Source organism: Tursiops truncatus, chromosome 12 (genome assembly GCF_011762595.2).
Source record: "Tursiops truncatus isolate mTurTru1 chromosome 12, mTurTru1.mat.Y, whole genome shotgun sequence".
NCBI lineage: Eukaryota > Metazoa > Chordata > Mammalia > Artiodactyla > Delphinidae > Tursiops > Tursiops truncatus.
The window spans coordinates 72628596-72652166 of NC_047045.1; the positions used below are offsets into that span (position 1 = coordinate 72628596).

Sequence of the window (23571 nt, forward strand, 5' to 3'; positions counted from 1 at the left end):
AGAGACTAGAGACAAAATCAGTCCATTGAAATAACGTGTCACAAAGTCTTGTGAGAAAGATGACTTTTGCTCTCACTGGATATAAGCTGACCAAGAACCACTGCTTAGATGACTTCTTGTCATTTATTCCACACCACCCTCTCTCCCCAGCCTTGTCCCTGGGAGAAGGGCCAAAGTTTGAGGCGTGTGTTTGCTGTGAGTCCCTTGAGATCGTCATCTTTAAACAAAGTTAGACAGGAAGGAGGCTCTGGCCTCGGGAAAGCCAGGCGTTTGCCCGGTGAGGGGGCTGGTTTAAGCTCACAGATGTGAGTCAGACTTTGGGTCCAGATCCCAGCTCTGCCACCTATTAGCTCCGCATCTGAGGGCAAGTTGTTTCATCTCTTTGTGCCTCAAAACTTGGGCTGAGGGCTTCCCTGGTGGCGCAGTGGTTGAGAGGCCGCCTGCCGATGCAGGGGACACGGGTTCGTGTCCCGGTCTGGGAAGATCCCACATGCTGCTTAGCAGCTGGGCCCGTGAGCCATGGCCGCTGAGCCTGCGCGTCCGGAGCCTGTGCTGCACAACGGGAGAGGCCGCAACAGTGAGAGGCCCGCGTACCACAAAAAAAAAAAAAACACCTTGGGCCGAGTGTATCTACCTCACACGGGTGTTGCAAGGATTAAGTGGCACCAAGTAAATACCCAATGAACGCCAGCCTCTATTGCTTTATGTGACGATCTTCTACCTCGCCATTAACTGTCATTCTTAAAATACTGGAGTTCCCGTCAAAAGTTTTATTTTGTACATGCCATTAACGTGGCAGCAGCGCTTCTGCTTTTGCGTATAACGGCAGACAGACTGGAGTTGTCAGAACAAGCTTAATGTAAATAGCGTGTGTTTAATTGGTTATGTTTTTACCAAACACATAATAAGTTTATTTTCTGTTTCAGAACGTGTAAGTGTCTGTGGGCTTAGGAATGGGTCTGGTATGATTTCAGTTAACATATGTGGCCTTGGGATTACTGTTTGGGAAAAATAAACACTAATTGTATTGAAATTATCTAGGGCTATATAGTGACAATGAGGCCGTCTCATTGAGCATGTGGGTGTGCGCTTCCATGCCTGTTACGTTGGGGGGTACTCTTACAGCAGGCCCAGAAATAGTTGGAAATTTGGCTCTTTGCACCTGGCAAACCAGCCAGGTATCAGTACACGTCTATCTTCACTGGTTTGTATGGTCACAGGGAGTTGAGGATGCTGCCTGCACACCCTCCTCAACACATCAAGGGCCACGTGAACAAAAGTAAATAACGACGGAATACCCAGATACAATATAATCTGAGGGTTATGTAACCTATTGTTATCATTTTTAAATTTAAGTTAGTTTTCGGGCACATTCTGGTCTGTTCTTTCGGTTTTTTTTTGTTCTATTTTGTTTTTTTGTGTACGCGGGCCTCTCACTGCTGCAGCCTCTCCCGTTGCGCAGCACAGGCTCCGGACGCGCAGGCCCAGCGGCCATGGCTCACGGGCCCAGCCGCTCCACGGCATGCAGGATCCTCCCGGACCGGAGCACAAACCCATGTCCCCTGCATCGGCAGGCGGACTCCCAACCACAGCACCACCAGGGAAGCCCCTGTTCTTTCTTTTCTTTTTCTTTTTTTTTTTTTTTTAAGATTTTACTGTCACCCTCAGCTTCATCTTTCTTTCTTTCTTTTTAAAATTTTTTTGGCCGCACTGTGTGGCTTGCGAGATCTTAGTTCCCTGACCAGGGAATGAACCTGGGCCCTCGGCAGAGAGAGCGTGGAGTCCTAACCACTGGACTGCCAGGGACTTCCCTGTTGTTTCTTTTATTAGGTCGAACCACGTGAACTGGAAATATTAGCTTTTGACCTTAAAAATAGCAATCTCATTTGTCCAACCTAATACGTAAATACCAAACAGGATCTACGACACGTACCCTAGCTAGCTGATCATATGTAAATACAGATATTTGTAATATAATATGGGTTAAGGATTGGCATTTAGATTTGCAATGCCAGTTTCTTACTTCACTTTTGGGATGAACCTTAGGGAGCTTGGGGTAAGTTAAGAGAGGATTTCCATTACTTGTTTAATGATAGTGATTCATCACATGTTAATTCCTCATTAAGTCATTTGCCCTGGTACCAAATCTTATATAATGGATGGGTTGGAGAGAGACCCAGGTCCTATCATGGTTCATGGGTCAGATCCAGACTGAGGGCCGCTTCCAGCCTAAGGCAACTTACTGAAGTCATGGACTGCCCTTCACTTGTTCAGAGTCCATGTGAACTGTAAGTCACTATATCAGAACTCAGAACTATACCCAGTCATCAAGGACATTCATCTAGAAAGCAATATTTTTTTTTTTTTTCTGTACGCGGGCCTCTCACTGTTGTGGCCTCTCCCGCTGCGGAGCACAGGCTCCGGACGCGCAGGCTTAGCTGCCATGACTCACGGGCCCAGCCGCTCCGCGGCATGTGGGATCCTCCCAGACCGGGGCACGAACCCGTGTCCCCTGCATCGGCAGGCGGACTCTCAACCACTGCGCCACCAGGGAAGCCCTAGAAAGCACTATTTAAACACAACCAAATTCTAATTCAAATTCTAATTATTCACAGAATAATTTCTGTAGAAATATCCCTTTATTCTCTGCTCTGTCCCTTTTCGTTTCCCTCTTTGTATCACACCCTCTCTCATCCCTGGTTGGTTGTACTATTACTAGTATAATTCTAATAACGTTGCATAATTAGTTCCTACAAGGACACTTCTTGCACTGTGCTTTTGAGCCAGAGTGTAGGTGAAAGAATGAACATTCTTTTACTCATTCATTGTGCAGACATTACTGAGTGCCGACTATATGTCAGTCCCTACACACAGGAGTTTATATTTGAGAAGAAGAGACAGACAAGTGGATAGCATGGTTGGGGCCTTAATTGGAATATTTCTACCGAGTGTGTGAAATACACACAGAAAGTCCATGAAGCCCCAGTGAGGAGAGTGTGGAAAGGCCAGTGAAGGTGACTGAAACTGAGCAAGGGTTCCCCAGGAGGAGGAAGAGAAACCTGTTAGGTAGACGGAGCAGCAAGGCCAATGGCTTACGTGAATAGGTGGGTGAATCTTCACACTTGGGTCATACGAGAAAATGGATTTAAATAATAAAGTTTTTCTCAGTATCAATATTCTGACTAATACGGTATTGCTTCTTTTCTTTGCTCATTCTTATTTATAAATTGGCTCTGTAACAGGTGGTTTGGTTCCTTATGACTGCAATTTGTTTTGTTTTTAAATGAAGTATAGTTGATTTATAAAGTTATTTTCAGTTAGTTTCAGGTGTACAGCAAAGTAATTCAGTTACACACACACACACACATTTTCAGATTCTTTTCCCTTATAGCTTATTATAAGGTATTGAATATAGATCCCTGTGCTATACAGTAGGTCCTTGTTGGTTATCTGTTTTATACCTAGTAGTGTGTATCTGTTAATCCCAAACTCCTGATTTATCACCCCCACCCCTTTCCTCTTTGGTAACAATAAGTTTGTTTTCTGTGTCTGTGATTCGTTTCTGTTTTGTAAATAAGTTCATTTGTATCATTTTTTAAGATTCTACATATAAGTGATATCATATGATATTTGTCTTTTTCTGTCTGACTTACTTCACTTAATATGATAATCTCTAGGTCCATCCATGTTGCTGCAAATGGCATTATTTCATTCTTTTTTATGGCTGAGTAGTATTCCACAGTGTGCACATATATATATATGCGCCACATCTTCTTTAACTGTTCCTCTGTCAATGGACATTTACGTTGCTTCCATATATGATTGCAGTTTTAAAATTTATATCATTCGTGTTTTTCATCTTGTCTTTGAGGTCTCATTTAATTGAATTCATGTTCTTCTTTAATTATTTTATAGAGAGAAGCAACTGTTAGGAATTGCTTCCTGTTCCTTGAGTTATATTTTCTTCTGATAGAGAGATGGGATCAAAAGATAGAATCATTGTGTTTGTCCATGCCTTTTCTCTCTCTCTCTCTCTCTCTTTTTTTCCCCTTGTTATAGTTTGTTTGAGTAGTTCTCATGCATTTCTTTTCACTTTGATCATGCTTGGGTAACTCAGGTCACATTTTCTGTTTGTGCTGATATAATGAGGATTTCTTTTTGACCTGTTTGCCGTGCTGTCAGACAGTGGAGTGTTTTCCTTCCTTTGTCTTGTGACCCATTCATGTTTGCTGTTGCTGTAGCCCAATGTAATAGCTGGGGAGGTGGGAAAACCCAGCTGAGGTGGAATGTGGTCTTCGTTGGGATACCGGGGCTCGGCTTTCTCTCTCCTAAGTTTGTTAAATGTGCTGCGTCACTGTTCACGTTGCTTGCTTAAGGGTGGGGCAATGGGTACACCAGAGCCAGGCTGTCTTTAATTTATTCCTCCGACTCCTGGTGAATTTCTAGAGGCTTCATTTCAATCAGGATCAGCCTGACCATTGACTTTCCATCTTTTCACTCATTACTCTCCTGAAGCAATTTCCGCTGCTCTTAGATCCGAAAAAGATAAAGAAGGCCACACAGTTTGCTTCCTTTTCTGTGGGTCTTCAGGAATTTTTTTCTTAGCTTGATCAAGGAGTTCTAAAGTTTAATATATTAGGTTATATACTTTTGTTTGGATGCCCTTGGTGGAGTATTTTTGCCAGTTTTCAGTAATTGTGTTTTGTAGGACACTGTTGCTCATTTTGTTAGTTGTGGGAAGGATATGCTGTGGTTTAGTTTTCAGCAGTCATCATGACCTGATTGTTTTGCCAGTTAGATGACCACAAACAATTTTTCTAGCTCTAATTGATTCATTTTCTAAGCCAGTGAATCAATTGGGGCCTTCTGATCACAGCCATCAGGCTAATGTGTTATTCTTTGTGTTTATAGAGACACAAAAACAAGCTAAGCTGTCTTCTATTTGGAAGTAGATTTGCTTATTATTCATTCTACAAACATAAGGAGAAGTGTGTTAAGGCCACACGTAGATCGTGACTCTGGGAGGTACCTTCGGCCCATCTGCCTCCGTCTTCAACAGATGCCCGTGCTGATCAGTAGCCTCAGTTTGGGTTGGAGGGAAGAACTCGGTGTCCGCACCTTCCCTCCGTTGCCTTGCAGGCTCCATCGGTTCTCTGTATTCCTCCATCGTCATGTGCCTAGGCAAGGTTGTTTGGCGGCCTTGTCCAAGAAGTCATCGGGCCTGATCCATGAATCAGTCAGTCTAACATGCCATAAAAGTAATGTGACTTTGCAAACACCACCCAGTCTCTTGGGAGACGTAGCACTTCTGGGATGAAAACTTCCATCAGCTCCAGAAACTAGAGCCTCAAAAGCATATGTAATTGCCCTACTTGGCAGTCCTGTTCTGAATCATCCTTTTTCCATGGCACGGGCTATGTGAGAATCGAATACACTTGGGAATGAGGGGGGTTGGTGTTTTGCTTTAGTCGTCAGTGTGCCTGACACCATAGATTTGTTTTGGGTAACACTCCCGCACTCTTTACAGAGGCACCTGTAGAGTTAGTTGTTGACTACCTTCCCCTAACTTCTTTTTTATCTCAACTCACCTATTTTATGTGACCAGCGGGGTTCTCTGACCTATGGGCAGGGTGACATCATCTCAAGCAGTAAAATCTGTAAAGAAGATTTTTACAGAGTGAAGGGGAAGGAAGTCGGTTCTTTTTCCTCCACTTAACCTCTCACCTCCCCCAACTCCTTTCAGGAGAAGGAAAGGCATTTTCTCTGCTTCGTGGAAACTTGCAGAATTGGGACGAGTGTGCTTACTTGTTATTCAAGTCTCCCTAGACGTGGCTGTAGGACTCCTGAGGTCTTATATTTTCTCGTTCCTTATAGGGAAAGTAGCAACATTATTTGGGGGTGATTAAAAGCAGTTCAGAGTTCATGAGTTTTAAGAAAAAGAATAGAGTTTCTTGTGGAATGTAGCATCCCTTTGCTGTTCCTTTGGTTTTGTAGTTAGTTTTTTAAACAGTTTCTTTAAGTGAATTAAGTGCTGACAAGCCTTTGCCTCTAGGGGATGGTAACATTACCTCAAATTCTCACATACTTTTTACAAGTATGAGTATCATGTAATTATCTTCTCCTCCTCCTTCTTCTTCAAATCTGGTGACAACTAGTTAATTTTGAAACTGCCAGAGAGATTATTTCAGTGTTACACTGTACCTCTGGGAGAAGAATGGAATTTCATCTTTTTTTCCATATGCTGACAAAAATCTCCTAATTTCAGAGGGCAATGATGTCACCAGCTAATGAGCAAAATATTTCTTACTAAACAGATGAGTCCTCCCCTGACTCCTTTGTGAAATAAGGGAAAAAACCCCACAGTGTGTTTCATGGTTGATACAGTTACTGCATTCATAAACACTTTTTAAAGTACTTCTAACTTCTTCAAAGAGTGAAACTAATTTTTCTCTAAACACAAAGAATCACACATTAACCTGATGGCTGTGATCGGAAGGCCCCGGCCACAGCCGAACAGTGATGCCTGGTAGCTGATCTTGAACGTACCCAGCCGGAGCCAATAAGCTGCCCCCAAGGTAGGGAGTGACCTTGAATGCATCACTTCTTGGACCAGTGGAGGGAGATCAGGCATGTTGGAGAGATTATGAAATCAAGCTTGGAGAAGAGGAGGGCCGTGAAGCTGTTGTTGATTGGTGTCACATGCTGTTTATAAGGGCGGCAGCAGCAGCTGAACTCTTCTCTGACCGTCCAGATAGGCAGGCATCTAAGGTCAGCAGGAGCCATGTAAACACGGGACTTCTGGGCTCACATAGGGACACGGAAATGCCCCCAAAGCCATGGCAAGTGCCCGTCCCCTCACTGAAGCATGTCTCAGTTTCCCCAACCAGAGGTGATTTCACCCACTTCTGAATCCCTGTAGCTCTTTGTTCCTCTTACCCATTTATCACAGTTGACTTACATTAATCATATTTCTGAACTTCTCTTGGGGCATCTCTACCCCCAGACTTCTAGATTATAAGCTTTGTAAGTCCAGGTGAAGCCACCTTACTCACATTGCTATTCCTGCTTCTTCCTAATGCCTCGAATCAGTACATCCCTCCATTGATTTCAATCAGGAAGTATCTATTTATCGCAGATATAGATATGATCTTTAATTGTCTCATTGGGAAAGAATATTGTAATGTTCAGTGTTGGCAGTTGTGTGAAGAAATAGGTGCTCTTTTTGTACTACTTGTGAGATTTTAAAATAATACAGTGTTTCTTCTGAGCACACTGTTATTAATATGTATCAAAAGACTTAACGATATGCCCATTCTTCACCCATCAGTTCAACAATCTAATCATTTATTCTAAAGAAAGAATGTATTAGATGCATTAGAAATTTTACCACAGTGTTCATCGGAGTATATTTTACAATATTGAAAAATTGGAAACATGCGCATGTCCAATGATTGAGGATAGTATTTAAGTAAAGTATGGTGTACTTCTGTGTCTGAATACTATTGAATCATTAATGTATTGTCATATTTTATTTTTTGAACATGTATTGATGTGGGGAAATGTTCAAAACATATTAATTTTTAAAAGCAAGTTATAAAACAGTTTGAACAGTGTACATTGAGGGCCCCAGGGTTTCTCTAAAGGAAACATTAAGAGGCAGCAGTGTGGCTTAGAGGGTCACAATTATAAGTGGGCACTTTGTTTCTATTTACACCTGTGTTCATTTGAGGGAGGCTTTGGGGACCTTGATCGTAACTGTGGGGCGGGGGGTGGAACAGCTAAAGATCACAAGGCCATCCTTTTTTTGTTTAAAAAAAAGTAACATAAAAGTGTATTGTGTGTGTGTGCGTGCGTGTGTGTATGAAGATATAAACCAAAATATTACTAATTTTTCTGATTAGGAAGATATGAGTATTTCCTTTCTCTTTTTTTCTGTATCTGCATTTTCCAAAATTTCTAATTAAAAATATATCTTGTGTTAGTAGGAATAAACAATAAATGTTACTGAAACGCAGACAGAGGAATGGAAATGACAGTGCTCTTTGGCCTCTTGAAGTTCAGTGAAGGGCTAGTAATACTGCGATCATGTATTGAGCTAAGCCCTAAGAGAACGTTTGTTAGGTTGCTTTACAGCCACCTGGCCTAAGGAAGATGAGGAGGAAAGCCAGGAAGGCTTTCCAGAGGAGGTGACACACGAACTGAATCTTTTTTTTTTTTGGCTGTGTTGGGTCTTCGTTGCTGCGCGCGGGCTTTCTCTAGTTGCGGGGCGGGGGGGCTACTCTTCGTTGCGTTGCGCGGGCTTCTCATTGCGGTGGCTTCTCTTTGTTGCAGGCTCTAGGTGCGCGGGCTCAGTAGTTGCGGCACATGGGCTTCGTTGCTCCGCAGCATGTGGGATCTTCCCGGACCAGGGCTCGAACCCGTGTCCCCTGCATTGGTAGGCGGATTCTTAACCACTGCGCCACCAAGGAAGTCCTGAACCGAATCTTGAAGGATGAGTAGGAGCTAGGGAAGTAGATGGGGGTGGACAGAGATCTTCCCCAAAGAGGAATCCTCAAGCGCAGAGGTGTGCAGACACGTGAGAGATGGGGTATCTGAGATGATGTGATTCGCAGTATCAGAACCAGGTGCTGTGAGAGGCTGTTTCCACATAGTGTCTGCATAGCTGAGCGTAACGTGCACAGAAACTGGAAGTAAGGGCTCTGAGCACGCAGTCCTGCTTTTCACAATATGGCCCTTGGACTTTGCTCTGAGGACCTAATGAATAGTTGCTTAGAGTGGGAATGAGATGCTCAAATCTGTCCTCTGAAAATTTGCGTACTTACTATGTGGTGGGTAGTTCAAGTCCACTACCCAGTGAACAAGACCAGCGATGCTCTTCCTTTGTGAAGTTGATCTGCCCTGTTGCCACCTTCCCTCCACCAAGAAGCGTCGCAGGGTGGCCTGGACCAGGCTAGTCTTTTGAATATCCCGCAGTTTACTCAGATACACAGCAAGGGCTGGGAGCTGTGGGGCTGAAGAGTGTCAACTTCTTCATTCTACGTGCATGATTTGCTGCAGGCCCACTGGTGCACTGGGCACCCCACTTACAAGGAGGGGAGCGGACATGGTCCCTGTCCCTGTGGTGTCTCCTGTCTTCTGAAAGAGAAGCCCTTGTTGGGTGCCCATGTGGCTCCCTACATGGAGTGTCTCCATAAACACCTGGCTCCTCTGAGAGTGGCAGCAGCGACAGTTAAAAAGGGAGGTAAAGGGACTTCCCTGGCGGTCCAGTGGTCGAGACTTTGAGCTTCCACTGCAGGGGCTCAGGTTTGATCTCTGGTTGGGGAACTAACATCCTGCATGCCGCTTGGTGCAGCCAAGAATAAGGGGGGCTGGGCAGGAGGAGAGACCACCGGGAGGCCAAGCAGGTCCTTCCCTGCACCCGCCTCACAAAACCTGGCTCTTGACTTGAGGACACGGGGAGGGGGAAGGGTGAGCTGTGGCAAAGCGAGAGAGTGGCATGGTCACATATACACTACCAAACGTAAGGTAGATAGCTGGTGGGAAGCAGCCGCATAGCACAGGGAGATCAGCTCGGTGCTTTGTGACCACCTAGAGGGGTGGGATAGGGAGGGTGGGGGGGGGGAGACGCAAGACGGAAGAGATATGGGGACATATGTATAACTGATTCACTTTGTTATAAAGCAGAACTAACACACCATTGTAAAGCAATTATACTCCAATAAAGATGTAAAAACAACAACAACAACAGCCCGGCTCTTGAGGCCCAGCTCCCTCGATCTCACACTGTAGAGGTTTCAGGACCTTCCAGGCTCCAGGCCTCACAGTTAAGGTCTCCTTTCATTCTCTCAAAGGACCCTAAGAGGCTTGTCACTGCCTGTTTTATAAATGAGAGTTCACAAGTGGCATAAAGGAGACCTCAGCCTATGTCTGCAGGATTCCAGAGTTCTGGCTCCGAATCCTGCCCAGAATCTTCTGTGTATCTAAACAACCTGTTCAGACTCACCCTCAAATGTTGGCCATTATCACTTGCTTTCATGTGTTTTTGCTACTTACATGGCACCTAAAACAGCAGTTTGCAAGAATTAAAATCTCTCTTGTTTGAATTCCCATCAGTAATCGAGGGAATGCAGATGTAATCATCACTTACCAAGCTCCAAGCTCCAGTGGTCGATTATACACAATTATATACAAAATTCGTAAAACATCAACACTTTAACACAAATGTGATTAGACGAAGTTTACGTGGAGGAACACTAAGACCCATAGGAGTAGCGTGATTTGCTGGAGGACTTGGAAATTAATGCCCGGCCATTCTAGCTCCAGAGTCTGTGAGTATTTCCCCACTGTCTTTGGGGCATGCACGTTTTCTTAGTTTTCACGAAGTAACAAAGAAATTCAAGTGAGACTTCTACTGACAGTCTTAAGGAATTCTCAGCCCCATGATGCACGCAGTGTGGTTCTCAGTCTTGGGTGAAGGAAGCCCGGGTAGAGTTAGGGTGTTGCGGGAGCAGAACCATGAAGTGTCACAATCTTCCTCTGCCGTTTACTGTCTGTGAAATGAGATCACGTGTGCAGATACCCAGCAGAGTGCCTGGGCATCGTGAGCATTTGATAAATACGGGTGATTGAAGTCCCACATTGGGAAAGCACTGCCACCACTTGGGGCACATGTGGGTCCTCAGATGGCAGTGTGGAAGGGAGCGGATGCGAAACCAGAGAGGGCATCAGGGAATGGCTTTGCGAAATGGGAAACAGACAGTATAGGGAAGGTGGGGCGAACCATTGTGGGGAGAAATAATGGGAAATTCGATAAATGATGGGAGGAGACATTTTGGGGGCAGAAAAATAGAGGGAAAGGGAATTTCATGAGGAGTGAGAGATGCCAAAGGGATGAAGGAGAGCAGGACAGGTGCCCAGGAAAAGAGGGTGAGCTCTGGCCATCTGGGATACCCCAGGATCTCTGCTATGTGATATCCTACCAAGAGAGGGGCCCTCTTATAGCACATAAATAAAGACCCACACAGTGAGAGGCACCTAGGAGTGGGTAGCTTGGACTACACAATGGGGATACATGACTTACCCCACTGAATGAATTTAGCCCTGGAAATACAGACATACAACCTGTGTCACGGAAACTTCACATGGGTTTTCAGTCCTGCCTTTTTAGATGGTGTTCTGTTTAAGTAACAATGTGATGTCGCTCCCTAGACAGCCCTGAGAAAATTAAATGACCATCTAGTGACAGAGTCCCCGTGCTTACATTTTAGAATCCAAGAGAACTCAGCTGCTCTGAAGTGATCATTGAAACAATTCAGTTAAGACAGTTTTAGAAGCATCAGTGAAGGGGACCTACATTTACTCTAGTGGTTAAAATAGAAAAGAAAAAAAAAATACGAAGCGGGAGAGAGACAGAAAGTGACAGCTTTAGGAGAAAACCACAATCATACGTTTTAATTCAGGAATTTCAAAAATAGCCCTTGGAAGGTGTCTATTTTCAATTGCGACGACTCCCTTCAGGGGGTGTTGGGAAGACTATCTGCAAAAAAGATCTCTTTTCAGTTCAGTCACTCGTGAGGGTGAGTCCTTGTCCCGGATTTGCTGAGATTCTCGCGTTCTTTTTTTTCTTTCTCTGGAATTCCATAGACAGTAATTAAGGAACTGGAGGCCAGCGGGAGGTCAGGGAGCCTTCGTCAGTGAAAACGGGGATTGTTTGCCACGTACAACACTCCCTTTTTTCCTTGTGGTGAATAGGAGATTTGCTTAGAGCTGATGACTTCTGCCTTTCTTACAAGTTATGCAGTTAGCGAGGAACTGGGGGATCAGGCCACAAGCAGCTAATTGAAACCAGTGTCTTCACTTTCTTCTCCTCCGGATCGTAAGCTGTGCCGGCGGAGCCGCCCGATCATGTAACTTCCAGGGAGTATGTTCGAGGAGTGCCTCACCATCACTTTGAGATTCCAGAGGTGGCAAGCGGGAGTGAAGACGCGCTCGGAGTGGGGAGGGGGCGGGGGTCCCGGACGAGCTCAGAATCACCCCTGAGGCCTGCTCAATGCCGAAGCCGGTAAGTTCGCTGGACACGCTTCACGTGAAGGGGGAAATGTGCTTTCCGTCGCTTCAAGGAAAAGCTTTTTAATTGTTCCCGGCTATGATGCTTCCGTCTTTCCTATCCAAATTCCTCTAGATTCATCCTTCTTCCCTTGTTTACTTCCCTACCTTATAACCCAGAGCATTCTTTCCTAGCTTGCTCACCCGATACTAAGGCATAGCTTTTGTAGGAGAGGAGTGAATATTATTTTGAGAATAAAGCAGGCATGCGAGGGGTTCGGTGTACGTGGGGCTGGGAGCTTAGTTGCCACTTGTGGAGGCTTCTCGTGCGGAAGACTTGGTTTCGGGCAGCTTTGCACATGGCTTTTCATAAACCTGCGATTGGTTTCCTTCTCTTAACTTGAAGGTTAACGCCATCGACATCGTGTGAATTTCACAGGCGAATATCTCGCCAATTTCAGAATACTTTTCAGAAGTGCATAAATAGAGTGTTCCCGAGCATAGTTCCGGGGCGAGATAAGTTAACTTAGTCGGGACAGCATGCTACCTGTTTGGAGCTGGGGAAGCAGGCTGAGTAACTGTGTTTCTGCAAAAGGCACAGCTGTAATCCTGTGCTCAGCAAGGTCTCCAGCAGTCCCCAAAAGGGTTCTAGTTGCTCCTTGCAAGTTCAGTTTAATCTGTATCACAGCACGTCACTCCTGTGCCTGCGCGACTGTGCCACGCAGCTTTTGGAAAGCATTTGTTCTGGCACATCATGATTTGCAAGAACTGTTTGTTACAAGGTCAGGGGCGAGTGAAGCATCTGTTCCCGACCTGCAGTGACAGGCTTCAGTTGGACAGTAAGGGGATGCTTTGCTCCCTCCAGCACACACATTTTTGTATCTACAGATGCTATTAATTGTGTTCCCTTTTTTCTGATTATCCTCAATGTAGCTGTGTTATAAAAAGTTCTCCACGCTGGCTCCGTGTCTTTCCCATTAGAACATTGCAGATGTGTCAGGGACGCACATGTTCCAAAAGAAGCCGAGAAGGAGGGAGGCTCCACCCTCCGTCACAAGCCAAAAGGGCCCCATAGGCTCCTCCTCATTCAGCAGCCTGGCAGGCGAATTGTGTACTCTCTCTTTAAAGCAGCTATAGTTTTGTGCCTTGGCTTGGTCAATTTGTTATGGTTTAAAACTGTGGAGCCAGCTGTCTGCAATCTGATGTAATGTTGCCATGGAAACCAGAAATGAAACACTTAAGCATTCACCACAGAATTACTACATATAGCATTAGCCAAAGTAATTAAAAGTTGAGCCATATGGGCTTTCTGGTGGAAAAATATGCAATAGAGAGGCTGGAAATTAAATGTTTCTATTTACAGTATTGTAAATCCACATCCTTTGGTGGGGTAAATCGGTTGCCTTTTCTACTACAGGTTTGGAGGTGGGGGGTTTTATACAGATGATTGAGTTTTCACCTTCTAATTTAGAAGCTGGTCAAACTAAAGTTTATCTTAGCACTCTGACCTGGGCTAGGACAGGGAGGGGAAGAGATGCCATCTTGTGTTTGAATGTATATAAACATACACTGTTATTTTTTTCACTGTAGTTTATTTAAAACCTGTTTTATAATAACTCTGAGTCTATTTCTTGGAATCAATCATTCATTTTATATACATTGCAGATTTCCCTCATCTTCTACAAAGTTCCCCTAGGTGTGAGGGTTTCCTTTATATACCCATATCTGTTTCTTAATTTTAAAAAATTCTCACACTCCCATCTCACACATGTATGGGGGGGTGTATTTTCTGAATAAAAAGACAAGTCTTTTCTTCAGCATTTGGGAAGTGGCACATGCTTATTTAAAAGGAGAGACGTGAAATGAGGAATTTAAGCTTTACTCCCTAGTTTAAAAGAAAACTGCATGCCGTTTACGGAGTCTTTATGTTGAAACAGCTGGAGAGAATTTTTTAAAGGCAGATATTTCACAACTCTTTTTCCTCTGGACTCAGAAGGAAGTGAGAAGTCAACACCTCTCTCAATAAAAAGCATCCTTGGGATACACTGTTCAACTACCTCCAGTGACTTCCGGGCTCACTTAAGAGGAGATTTTCTATTTTTAAAATGATAATTATATATATATATATATATATATATATATATATATATATATCTTGAATGACTTTGGTTTTATCCTACATGTCTCTTCATATAAACTGTGCTGCGTCTATCTCATCTAGTGTTCAGAAACATGCTAATGCAAAGAAAGTTACTGGTTGCTATGATTTGTGATTTGTCAGTGGCAAACACCTCCAGACTTTTAGTTTTTTTAAAGAAAAAGAAAAATAACACTAACTCAAAGTTCTAAAGAGTTCTTGTTCCTCAAAAATAGATGGAACATGTGAAAGCAATTAAATAAGTACCTGGAATATGTTCTTTTTCGCCCCAGTGAATCTGGGGCAGAGGAAGGTAGGATGGTGGGGCATGGGGTGGGGTAGGGGAGGGCATTGCCTTTAAATCTGCTGTCCTGGTTCAACTGTTTCGATTTTTCCCTGAAAAGCTCTTTCCGGTGGTCTGCTTCCTACAAGTGATTTGTGTCTTCGGTGGACTCAAGATTTTTGTAGTACTCCTTTCCGGGTCCCATTTCTCTTTTTACTCCCCCCCAGCCCCCATGCACACCACCACCAGCAACCCCCAGGCTAGGTATGAGTGATCTTCATCCTGTGATGCAGCTTCCTGGAACTTATTTATGGACAACCTGTGCTTATTTCATTCTCACTTGACTTCAGAATTTTTTAACGTGAGGGTTATAGATGGTCTAGATTTGTAGGTACAGAAGCTTTCTGTAATCAAGTGTCGACTCTTCTATTAGAAGTACTTGACTCTCGAGATACATCAAGAAGGCAGAATGTTTTTCAGTGTTTATGTGTAATTCCATGCACTGTGGTTTTGTTCAGGTGCTGATTACCCAGAATGAGGGCTAACCAAGTTCTCATTCCTCTGGTTGACCACTCTGACCATTCCATCGCAAACCAACAATTCATCCAAGAAAAAGTAAAATTCAAATCAGACAATTGCCATTATGTAGTAGAAGCTGTACTTATTATTTTAATTTGTTACATTTTAAGATTTAGACGAAATGCCTTAAGCCTGATTACCAGCATGCAATGTATCCTCCTTCCCCTGTTATCTGGGCATCGATTTCTGCTCTTCATTACCAGGTAACCAGCAGTTAACCTTAATTCTGAAATGTGTATGCAATATTTTACCTAGGACCTTTAAAGAAATTGGACATTGACATACTTCACAGAAGGGAAGCCTGAGAAATACCCCTGTCCCGATGACTGGCCATTCATGGGTTGTAATAATTATTCTTTAGCGAGCTAATGGTTTGCTTATAATTTTGCAGTGAGAAAGTGCAATGGCTCCAGTGCTGGGAACTCCAGGGCGAGGACAGAGGCCATGATATGGGTCGTATCTCCCTTACGCAGGGCCAGAGTGCTACAGAAATACTTGTGGACTCACAGCAGGCACTATTTTTTTCTGCCTAAGTAATTAATATAATCCCTACCTCATTTCCTCTTGAACTGTTCTCTGCTAACTCTTGCTTACCTATTTAGTTTCTATAAAATTGGGATTGATGAGAGTATTTCTTGGAGGGGGGAGTTCTCCTTATTAGGCTCGTGTTCGGAGATGTGGTTTGGTTTTGGTTGGAGGCATTTCTCTCCGGACTCTGTCAGTGAACTAGGTTGGAGGAGATGGAGAGAAGGCTGTTGGCAGGATGCGCGGGGTGAACTGGAGCCGCTCCGAGCGGCCTGGGCTCTGTGGACGCTGCGCACTTCCGCCGGGCTCTGCGCTCCCGGGGATACCTGCGCGCCAGGCCCGGGCAGCTCATCCACTGAGTTGGAGACTCTGTTTCACATTTTGAACAGATAAAACAGAGGAAGCTGCGTGTTGAATGTTGAAGCTAACTTGGAAACGAGACCCGCATTTTGTTCACAAGGAAAGGATTGTTTTTCGCTTGGGTCACTGCTGCAGAGAGACTTTTTTTTTTCTCTCTCTCTCTCTGTAATGTTTGATACTTGAGGGAAAACAGCTGGACTGAGCATACTTGAATCACTGCAGAACGAAATGGGATGCTGGGGAATATGGACAGGACTGTATGGCTGAAAAGGTCAGCTTTTTCCCTTGTCCCTCGTGGAGGAATGCAGGGCCTGTCCCCATGCTCGCCTTGTGAGCTCTCGGAAGGAGCTGGGAGAGGCCGAAGGAGGGATGGCTGAGATGTGGCAGACGGTCCTCACAGATGGGACCGAAGATGGCTTTCTGCATCTCTTCCGTTTTCCTGCCCTGCTGTTTTTGATTTTCGGGGAGGACTGGAACAAGTCAACAGAATTTGGGTTTGGAGAAGTAGTCGATGACCACGTTAAACAGCGAGTCCTGATGGGCCAGACAGAGAGCCTGGCCCAAACCACAGCAGTGTAACTGGAATTACAGGGCCGGCCTAGGAGAGCATCCTGCCCGAGTTCTCTGAAGGAGACCCGGAATTCATTGAGACAAATGCACCACATGCCGGGCCAGGGCATCGGTGTGTGTTGTGGTGCCTAGGACCTAATTCTCCACCAAGTTAGACCTTAAGATGATGATACGTGTTGCTCCAAGAACCTGTTGGGCAGCTTTGTCGGTGCCCCAAGTTCAGCTGCAGAGCTGCCCAGAGTTCAGACTGGCAGTGAGGCGGAGCTGCACCGGGCAATTATCTGATTAACTTTTCCTTTGTTTCTTTGACAGTCAAGAGAACAGTCGGATGATGAGACGGAAGAGTCGGTGAAGTTTAAGAGGTTACACAAGCTGGTAAACTCCACTCGCAGAGTGAGAAAGAAACTAATCAGGGTGGAAGAAATGAAGAAGCCCAGCCCTGAAGGTAAAAAAGCAAACTCTACCCCGCTTATTCCAAAGTCAATCATTTGGGGTCCGTCTGTCGGTAGAAAATATGAAAGTAGAAAATGGCTTGAGTTCCGGCTGAGGCTGGCGGAGGGAGAATTCGGGTCTGCAGGTGAGCAGGGAAACGCTCAGTACCTTCCGGGACGAAGGATCCTGGCGTCCAGCATTCCAGGGGCTTAGTTATTTCAGCATTACAAAGAGGGGAAATGGCTAGCGTATGACAATGAAATCTTCTCAAGATGTGGTACGGCTTTCATTTTGACCTTACACCATTTTATATAAACTTTATTTTATATCACCTTCTGAGCATAAGCCTCTGCTCCCAAAAGGATGGTGGTTCTAACCCTGTGAATTTAGTCCAAAATTAATATACCTCCATCTCAAACATCTAACAGACGAGGCACTTAATGTCCTTTCAGATCTCTGAGGGATGATTTGTTCTTCCTGTAAAGAGTCTCAAGTCTCGGTTCCAATGAGGCTTTAAGGACCTCGCATTCTACGTGGATTCTTAAGAGCTAGATCCCTGGCTAAGCCACTTGTCAGAGGAAGCAATAATATCGAAAGGGGCATGAGCTTGGATTTATTGCAATGAATAGTTAACCTTTGAAGTGCAATTATGACAATTTGAATCTCAACCGTGTCCATCTTTCTTATTGTTAGTAAAGTGTGTTTGCAGCATCTTGTAAAATTCTTGCAAAAAGTTACAATAAAAGAGTAAGATTTCCTGTTTGGAAAACAATTAGTGAATTGAAGGAAGTACTGGAAAGAATTTTTTTTTTTTTTAAAGCACATTACTTGTTGAAGTGTCACATCTACATTGCGAGGAAGTTCAAAATTTTAACATGTAGGTTTAAAAAATATCATTATAGAGGCTTTTTTGTTGTACATAAATCAAACCTTGGAAGGAACTGAATTCCCCTTTATTTAAATAGATGAGGGTTTCTTGTTGTTATTACTGCTGTTCTTAAAATTTTTGTTTGATGTAATTATCAGTTTAAATCCCCTGGAGGAATACTGAAGGTGAGGGGGTAACTGTGGGAAAGTGGAGCTAAAAAGGGAAAAGAAAAGAGGAGAGAGACAGAGAAACAGAGGGAGAGACAGAGGGAGAGAGACTCTATCTGCTTCACGGCCAGTTTCATAAACTTAGAGCTGTGTTTAGTTCCAGGGTTTCATCTGGGTGTCTTTTGCATGGTAATTCCGGGTGCAATGCTGATTTACATTTGGCTGTTTTAATACCTGCCTGTCTCTCATGATTTCACAGGACAGAATATAGCCTGACTTCCTCTCCCCGTGGCAGCTCTTACTGAAATCACACACAGTGTCGTTTGGTAATATTAAGTAGAACCATATGGAAGAGCCATCATTCAACCTTGGGAGTGTTGCATTTTTAAAACAAACCTCATGCATGCTTGCCAAAGTTAAATCTCATATATCATGCATAGATTGGTGGGTCTTGTCCATAAATGAGATAAATGCGAGCAGTACCTGGTCCTGGGCCTACCACCCAGGAGCCCCTTCGTATGCGATAGTCATATGTGTTGGGGCAGCCTTTCCACTAGAATAACACTCATAAAAATGCAGAAATGTTCTCATTTGTATATTTATGTCAGAGTAAATCAATTCAACTGTCTCTGAGAGACATAGTTGAAAAAATGGGGAAATATACCCAAAGAGGTAGCTGTTGGGTGAAAAGTAATAACTCTACGGACTTTTAGCTCTGAACTTTGATTCATCTTGATATGAATTAGGTGTCCTAGACGGAAGATGGATTTAGTGAGTTTGAATCCCCAGTGACACGTCTGGTGTCTGGGGAGCTGGGGTGCTATTGACCAGGCTTGCCATTGGCACCAGGAGAGGCCCCGGGTGTGTGTGCAGCTGAGGTCATCCACTGCAGGCTGCCCCCAGCACCGTGCTAGATGAGAACGCCTCCATCCCGTGCATGGTAGAACGTTCTGCGGTTCCTCAGCAGCAACAGAACCGATGCTGATACAGAGAGGCCACCCTGGCACCTGCTTTGCAAAGCTGGAGAGATTCATACGCCCAACAACCCCTCCTCCTGCCCCTGGGCCTTCAAAGAGCTGATCCTTTTGACTTCCCTCATGCCTGTGCCAATACTAAGTTGTCTGAATAATAATGAGCATTTACGGAGAGCCTTCTGTGCGCCAGCCACTTTCCTGAACACTTTAGATTTTATGTTCCTGTTAATATGTCATCTTCAGAACAGCCACCAGAGGCAGGCACTAATACTACCCTCATTTCACAAATAAAGAAACTCCGACAGACACAAAGAGGGGAAGTAATTTACTCATGGTCACCGAGCCAGCTGGCCGGAGACCCGGAGTTAACGTCTGAGCAGCCTGACTCCTCTACCTCCTGGGTCTGTACTCTGCTCCCACCCCATCTCTCACCCCCCAGCTCTGGAGTCTTGGAAAAGCCAGGAGAGTTACAATCCATCACCCAGTCTTACCCTTGTAACTTGAGTTGCAAGTCCTTATCTGGGGCGTGCATGACCTTAGACAATATGAACTTGTAGGCCAGGGCGGCGCCCTTCATCCAGCCATTTCTGTGTCTTCTACCCAAAGCCGATAGCCACCCACTCTCTTCCCTCATTTCTCCAGTTCATCTGTAAGCTGCTAATGAATCATTAGCTTTTGTACAGTGCTTTTCGGCTTATGAAGTACCTTCACATCTCTTTTCATTTAATTTTATCCTCTCAATAACCTTATAATAGATACTAATAAAATAGGTAGGCAGTGGGAATTCCCTGACTGTCCAGTTTGAGTTCAATACCTGGTCGGGGAACTAAGATCCCACAAGCCTCATGGCACAGCCGAAAAAATAAATAAAATAAAATAAAATAAAATAAAATAGGTAGGCATTATTCCAGGTGAGGAAACAGACTCGGAGAGATGAAATAATTGCCCACACTCATGGAGGTGGTGAGTAGCAGAGCCAGGGCTGGAATCTAGGGCATCAATCTGCATCCTTGGCATTCAGCCATCCTATCTCCTGACTCCTTCCTCTGGTCAGAATCACCTTCCCTTCCGTATTCTGATCTCAGCTGAGCAAGAAGCAAATCACACGCCAAATGATGATGGAATGAGAGCATCTTGATTGTCGTACTTTTGACTTGATACTTGTACTTTCAAGTCAGAGGTGAATGGGAGAAGTAATGCTCTAAACCCAAGGAATCCAGTCTGGGCTGGGATTTCAGGCCTGGGTCAGGCACAGGCAGAAGAACCTCATGTACCACATGAGGACTGCCCTCAGCACGGGCTGAGGTGGCCTCTTTGGAAGCATTTGCCATGTTTCCCTCCAAACTCTTTACCAGATGCCGACGTGCCAGAACCAGGAAGTAGAGCTACATACATCACAGGCATGTGTGAACCAGCTGGTCCCAAACTCAAATGTGACACCGAAGTATTGGAATCTCTGATGACAACACCAAATATAGAATCCAGAAAATTTCCAGACCACTGCTGAGTGACAGGTCCTTAACTTCCCCAAGGCCCCTTAAGACTGTGCGTAAATGAGGGCCTTTGCACACCTCTCTGGACACCTGGGCTAAATATGAAGTCATGATCTGTGATTGGACTACTTTTAGAGAAAAGTCCTCTGTTGGGCTGCCCCTGCCACCAGGCTATGCCTCTCAGCCCCATCACTTCATCCCTGGAAGTGGAGGGTAGACTGTATCCGGAAGAGGTTGCCATTTTTACTTCCAGTAACGTAAGGACCCGTGGTCTTCAGTCCATATTAGGTGTCCTGAGGAAGGAGTGGGAGACATTCACGACATGTGCACACTGCTTCTGGTCCGGCCAGTATTCGTCAGAACCACAGACCCTGCTTTTAAACTCCCTTGAAAGATCCGGGAATAATTCTTGAGTGAATATATTTGTGCTGCAGATGATGGAGAACTTTGGACCAGATATAATTTTGAATCTCCCTCCCCACCACCATCTCCTTGACATCAAAGTCAACCTTGGGTTGTATTTAATAGCAGCAGGTCCTTTTTATATTTGTAACTGTAATTCCCATCATTTGGAAAACTAAGAAACTTCTGGAATTTTAAAGGCCTGCTACCAGTCGCTCATCTTTTGCTCCTCTGGAGCGAGCCACCCTCTCCCTTCGTCTTTGACATTTAACCACACACTGGGACCCTCATCCCAGGTGGTGTATTTAGTGCCATCCGTCTGTTCCAAGGAACTTGGTGCTTTTTCCCCTTCACAATTCAGCTGGCACAAAGCTGCAGTGCTCAGAAGTTTCCTTATAATTAAAGGGACACAGCCAGTTAGGATCACTACACCCAGAGTTTGACCTACTTCTTTTCTCACAGATGTTCACATAACACATGCAGAAAAGAACTCAATTTTCCTGCCAGCAAGTCCAAACCTTTCCACTGGTCTCTGGAAGTCTTGGCTGGATACCTGCCTCCAGTGATGGCTTGAAGAGCTGGAATCCTTGAGAAGAAATGGAACACTCCATGGGGCTGCTTGCGTGTCCAGGCCCTTAAATGCCCTTGCTGCTTTGTAGCAGGGCCTGCGTTGATGGGAATGTCTGTCTTGGTCCCCCAGCTCCGCAACTTTTTGTGTTTGGCTTATCAAGTGGGGACCGTTTGTCAGTTGCATTTGCAATCTACGACCCTTTATGGCGTTTCCTCACCCAGACTTCTCCCTTGGTGACTTAATTACTTAAATGGCATATGTATCAATAAAAAAAATTACTGTCAGCCACATGGCATTCATCACACTCTGACTATAAAAAGCCAACCAGACTCAACAGGAGAGCCTTTCAGAAGGGAGAACGATTGATTCCTAACTTCTGAGGATTGCACTTGCAAACTGGGAAGGATAATTATCGTTAAATGCTAAGGAATATTGTGTTATGGATGGGCTTCGAGTGTCCAAATGCCATTTTTAATAGGTCTGTTAAGGTGTTTGGTCTACAAAGATATTGAGAGGAGGAGGAGAAATCGCATCTGAAACCTTTTAACATTAAGCCTGCGTGAAACCATTATTTGCTCAGTTTCTTTTCTTTCTTATGTGCATTTATTTAAGCAGGAGCTGGGTTTCTGGAGGGTAAGTGATTGTGGGGAGGGGCATCACTGCGGTCGCCGCATGGTTTAGCTTATTTTTTGCAGGGTTGGGGGTCTAAAGGCAAATCTGTGAGAGGACGCAAAGGTTTGTTGACAGGAACCCGTGACTGTGTCTGTGTTGATTCCCTCCAGGCGGGGAGGAGCAGGTGTTTGAGAGTTCCCCGGTCCCGGATGAAAGGTCTGCCCTGTACTCTGGAGTGCACAAGAAGCCATTTTTCTTCGATGCCTCTCCTGAGAAACCTCCAGAAGATGATTCAGACTCTCTCACCACTTCTCCATCATCCAGCAGCCTGGACACCTGGGGTGCCGGCCGGAAGCTGGTCAAAACCTTCAGCAAAGGAGAGAGCCGGGGCCTGATCAAGCCCCCCAAGAAGATGGGGACGTTCTTCTCCTACCCAGAAGACGACAAGGCCCAGAAGGTGTCCCGCTCCCTCACCGAGGGGGAGATGAAGAAGGGTCTCGGGTCCCTGAGCCACGGGGTAAGTACCGATGGTGTTTGCTTCTACGACAGCCACCGTCGCCGGCACCACCTCCTAGTGTCCCTAGAGGAGGTTCAGAGCGTCCGGAAGCAGATCCGCTTGAAGAAAACGGATACTAATTATTCCTGTTCTAGAGCTTTCCTCTGCCAGCGTCCCTCTAGAAAAGGCATCAACAGCACCACCTGCGACCTGCAGCTGCTCCGGCAGAAACCCAAAGGGGGCGGGGTCAGTGGCGGCCCCGGCAGGAGGGTGCGCGGGCGCCCCTCCGTCAGCGAGTTCAATGTCACGTACGTGGTGGAGCGCAGCCTGTACAGCCACCTGAACCTGACCCAGCTAGTGCGTCCTGCCTCAGACAGGACCCTGAGCAAGGCCGAGAAGCAGGACCTGAGACGGTGCTTGCTGGAGGAGGAGGAGACCAGGAGGAAGTGGGCCGCCACGGTGGACCGCTGTACCAAAAGGGTTCTCTTGAGAATCCGCCAGAAGTCCGTGAGTCACAAAGACGGTCATGGGGACGGCCTTGTCATTTCTGTGATGTGCAGTCAAGCATTATGGCCTTTCTTGCGTGCAGGCTGGCGTCCTCCCTGCTCTTCTCATGCTCTGTCCCTCCATCACCTCCATTCCTACCCCCACTTTCCTTGAGGAATGGCTTCTCCCTCTTTTCCATTTGTCCTCTTGCCAGTTGAAGCTGTTTGAGTTTTAATTTAAAACTAAACATTGAAGCTGATCCAGAGAAGGGCTCTCAGGGTACAGGGGTGGGGTCTGGCCTCCTTCTAGAAGTGGCTGTCTTGAGTCGCAGCCATCATGTTACTTGGCCTCAAGGAAGCTGATTCAAAACAGAAGGAAGTTTTGCCCTTAAAAGAGATGTTTCTTCTCTCAGTGAGTTAAAACAGTAGGAACTAGCTCACGGTAGATTGCCACCATCATCATTGCCAATTTGGTGATTCGAAAAAACACTGTAAGGTGCTTTCTTTTATTACTAGGGGCAGACGGAAAGTTCTCAAATCTAAAAGGAAAGAAAAATTAGAGCTCTTTTGTT

The 23571-nt window shown here is 45.1% G+C and overlaps 1 protein-coding gene across 9 annotated transcripts in view; it reads left to right on the plus strand.

The window, feature by feature from the left end:
- Positions 1-23571, plus strand: part of SASH1 (SAM and SH3 domain containing 1) — a 322628-nt gene that overhangs the window by 269769 nt on the left and 29288 nt on the right. For 8 of the 9 annotated variants that reach the window (XM_019951423.3, XM_019951425.3, XM_073789711.1 and 5 more), the window contains 2 exons: positions 16812-16944; positions 22189-22535. In XM_019951423.3, coding sequence (XP_019806982.1) covers positions 16812-16944; positions 22189-22535 — 480 coding nt within the window. Of the gene's footprint in view, positions 1-10836; positions 12062-16811; positions 16945-22188; positions 22536-23571 lie in introns of those variants that run through there. The other variant, XM_033867825.2, reaches the window with a different exon arrangement.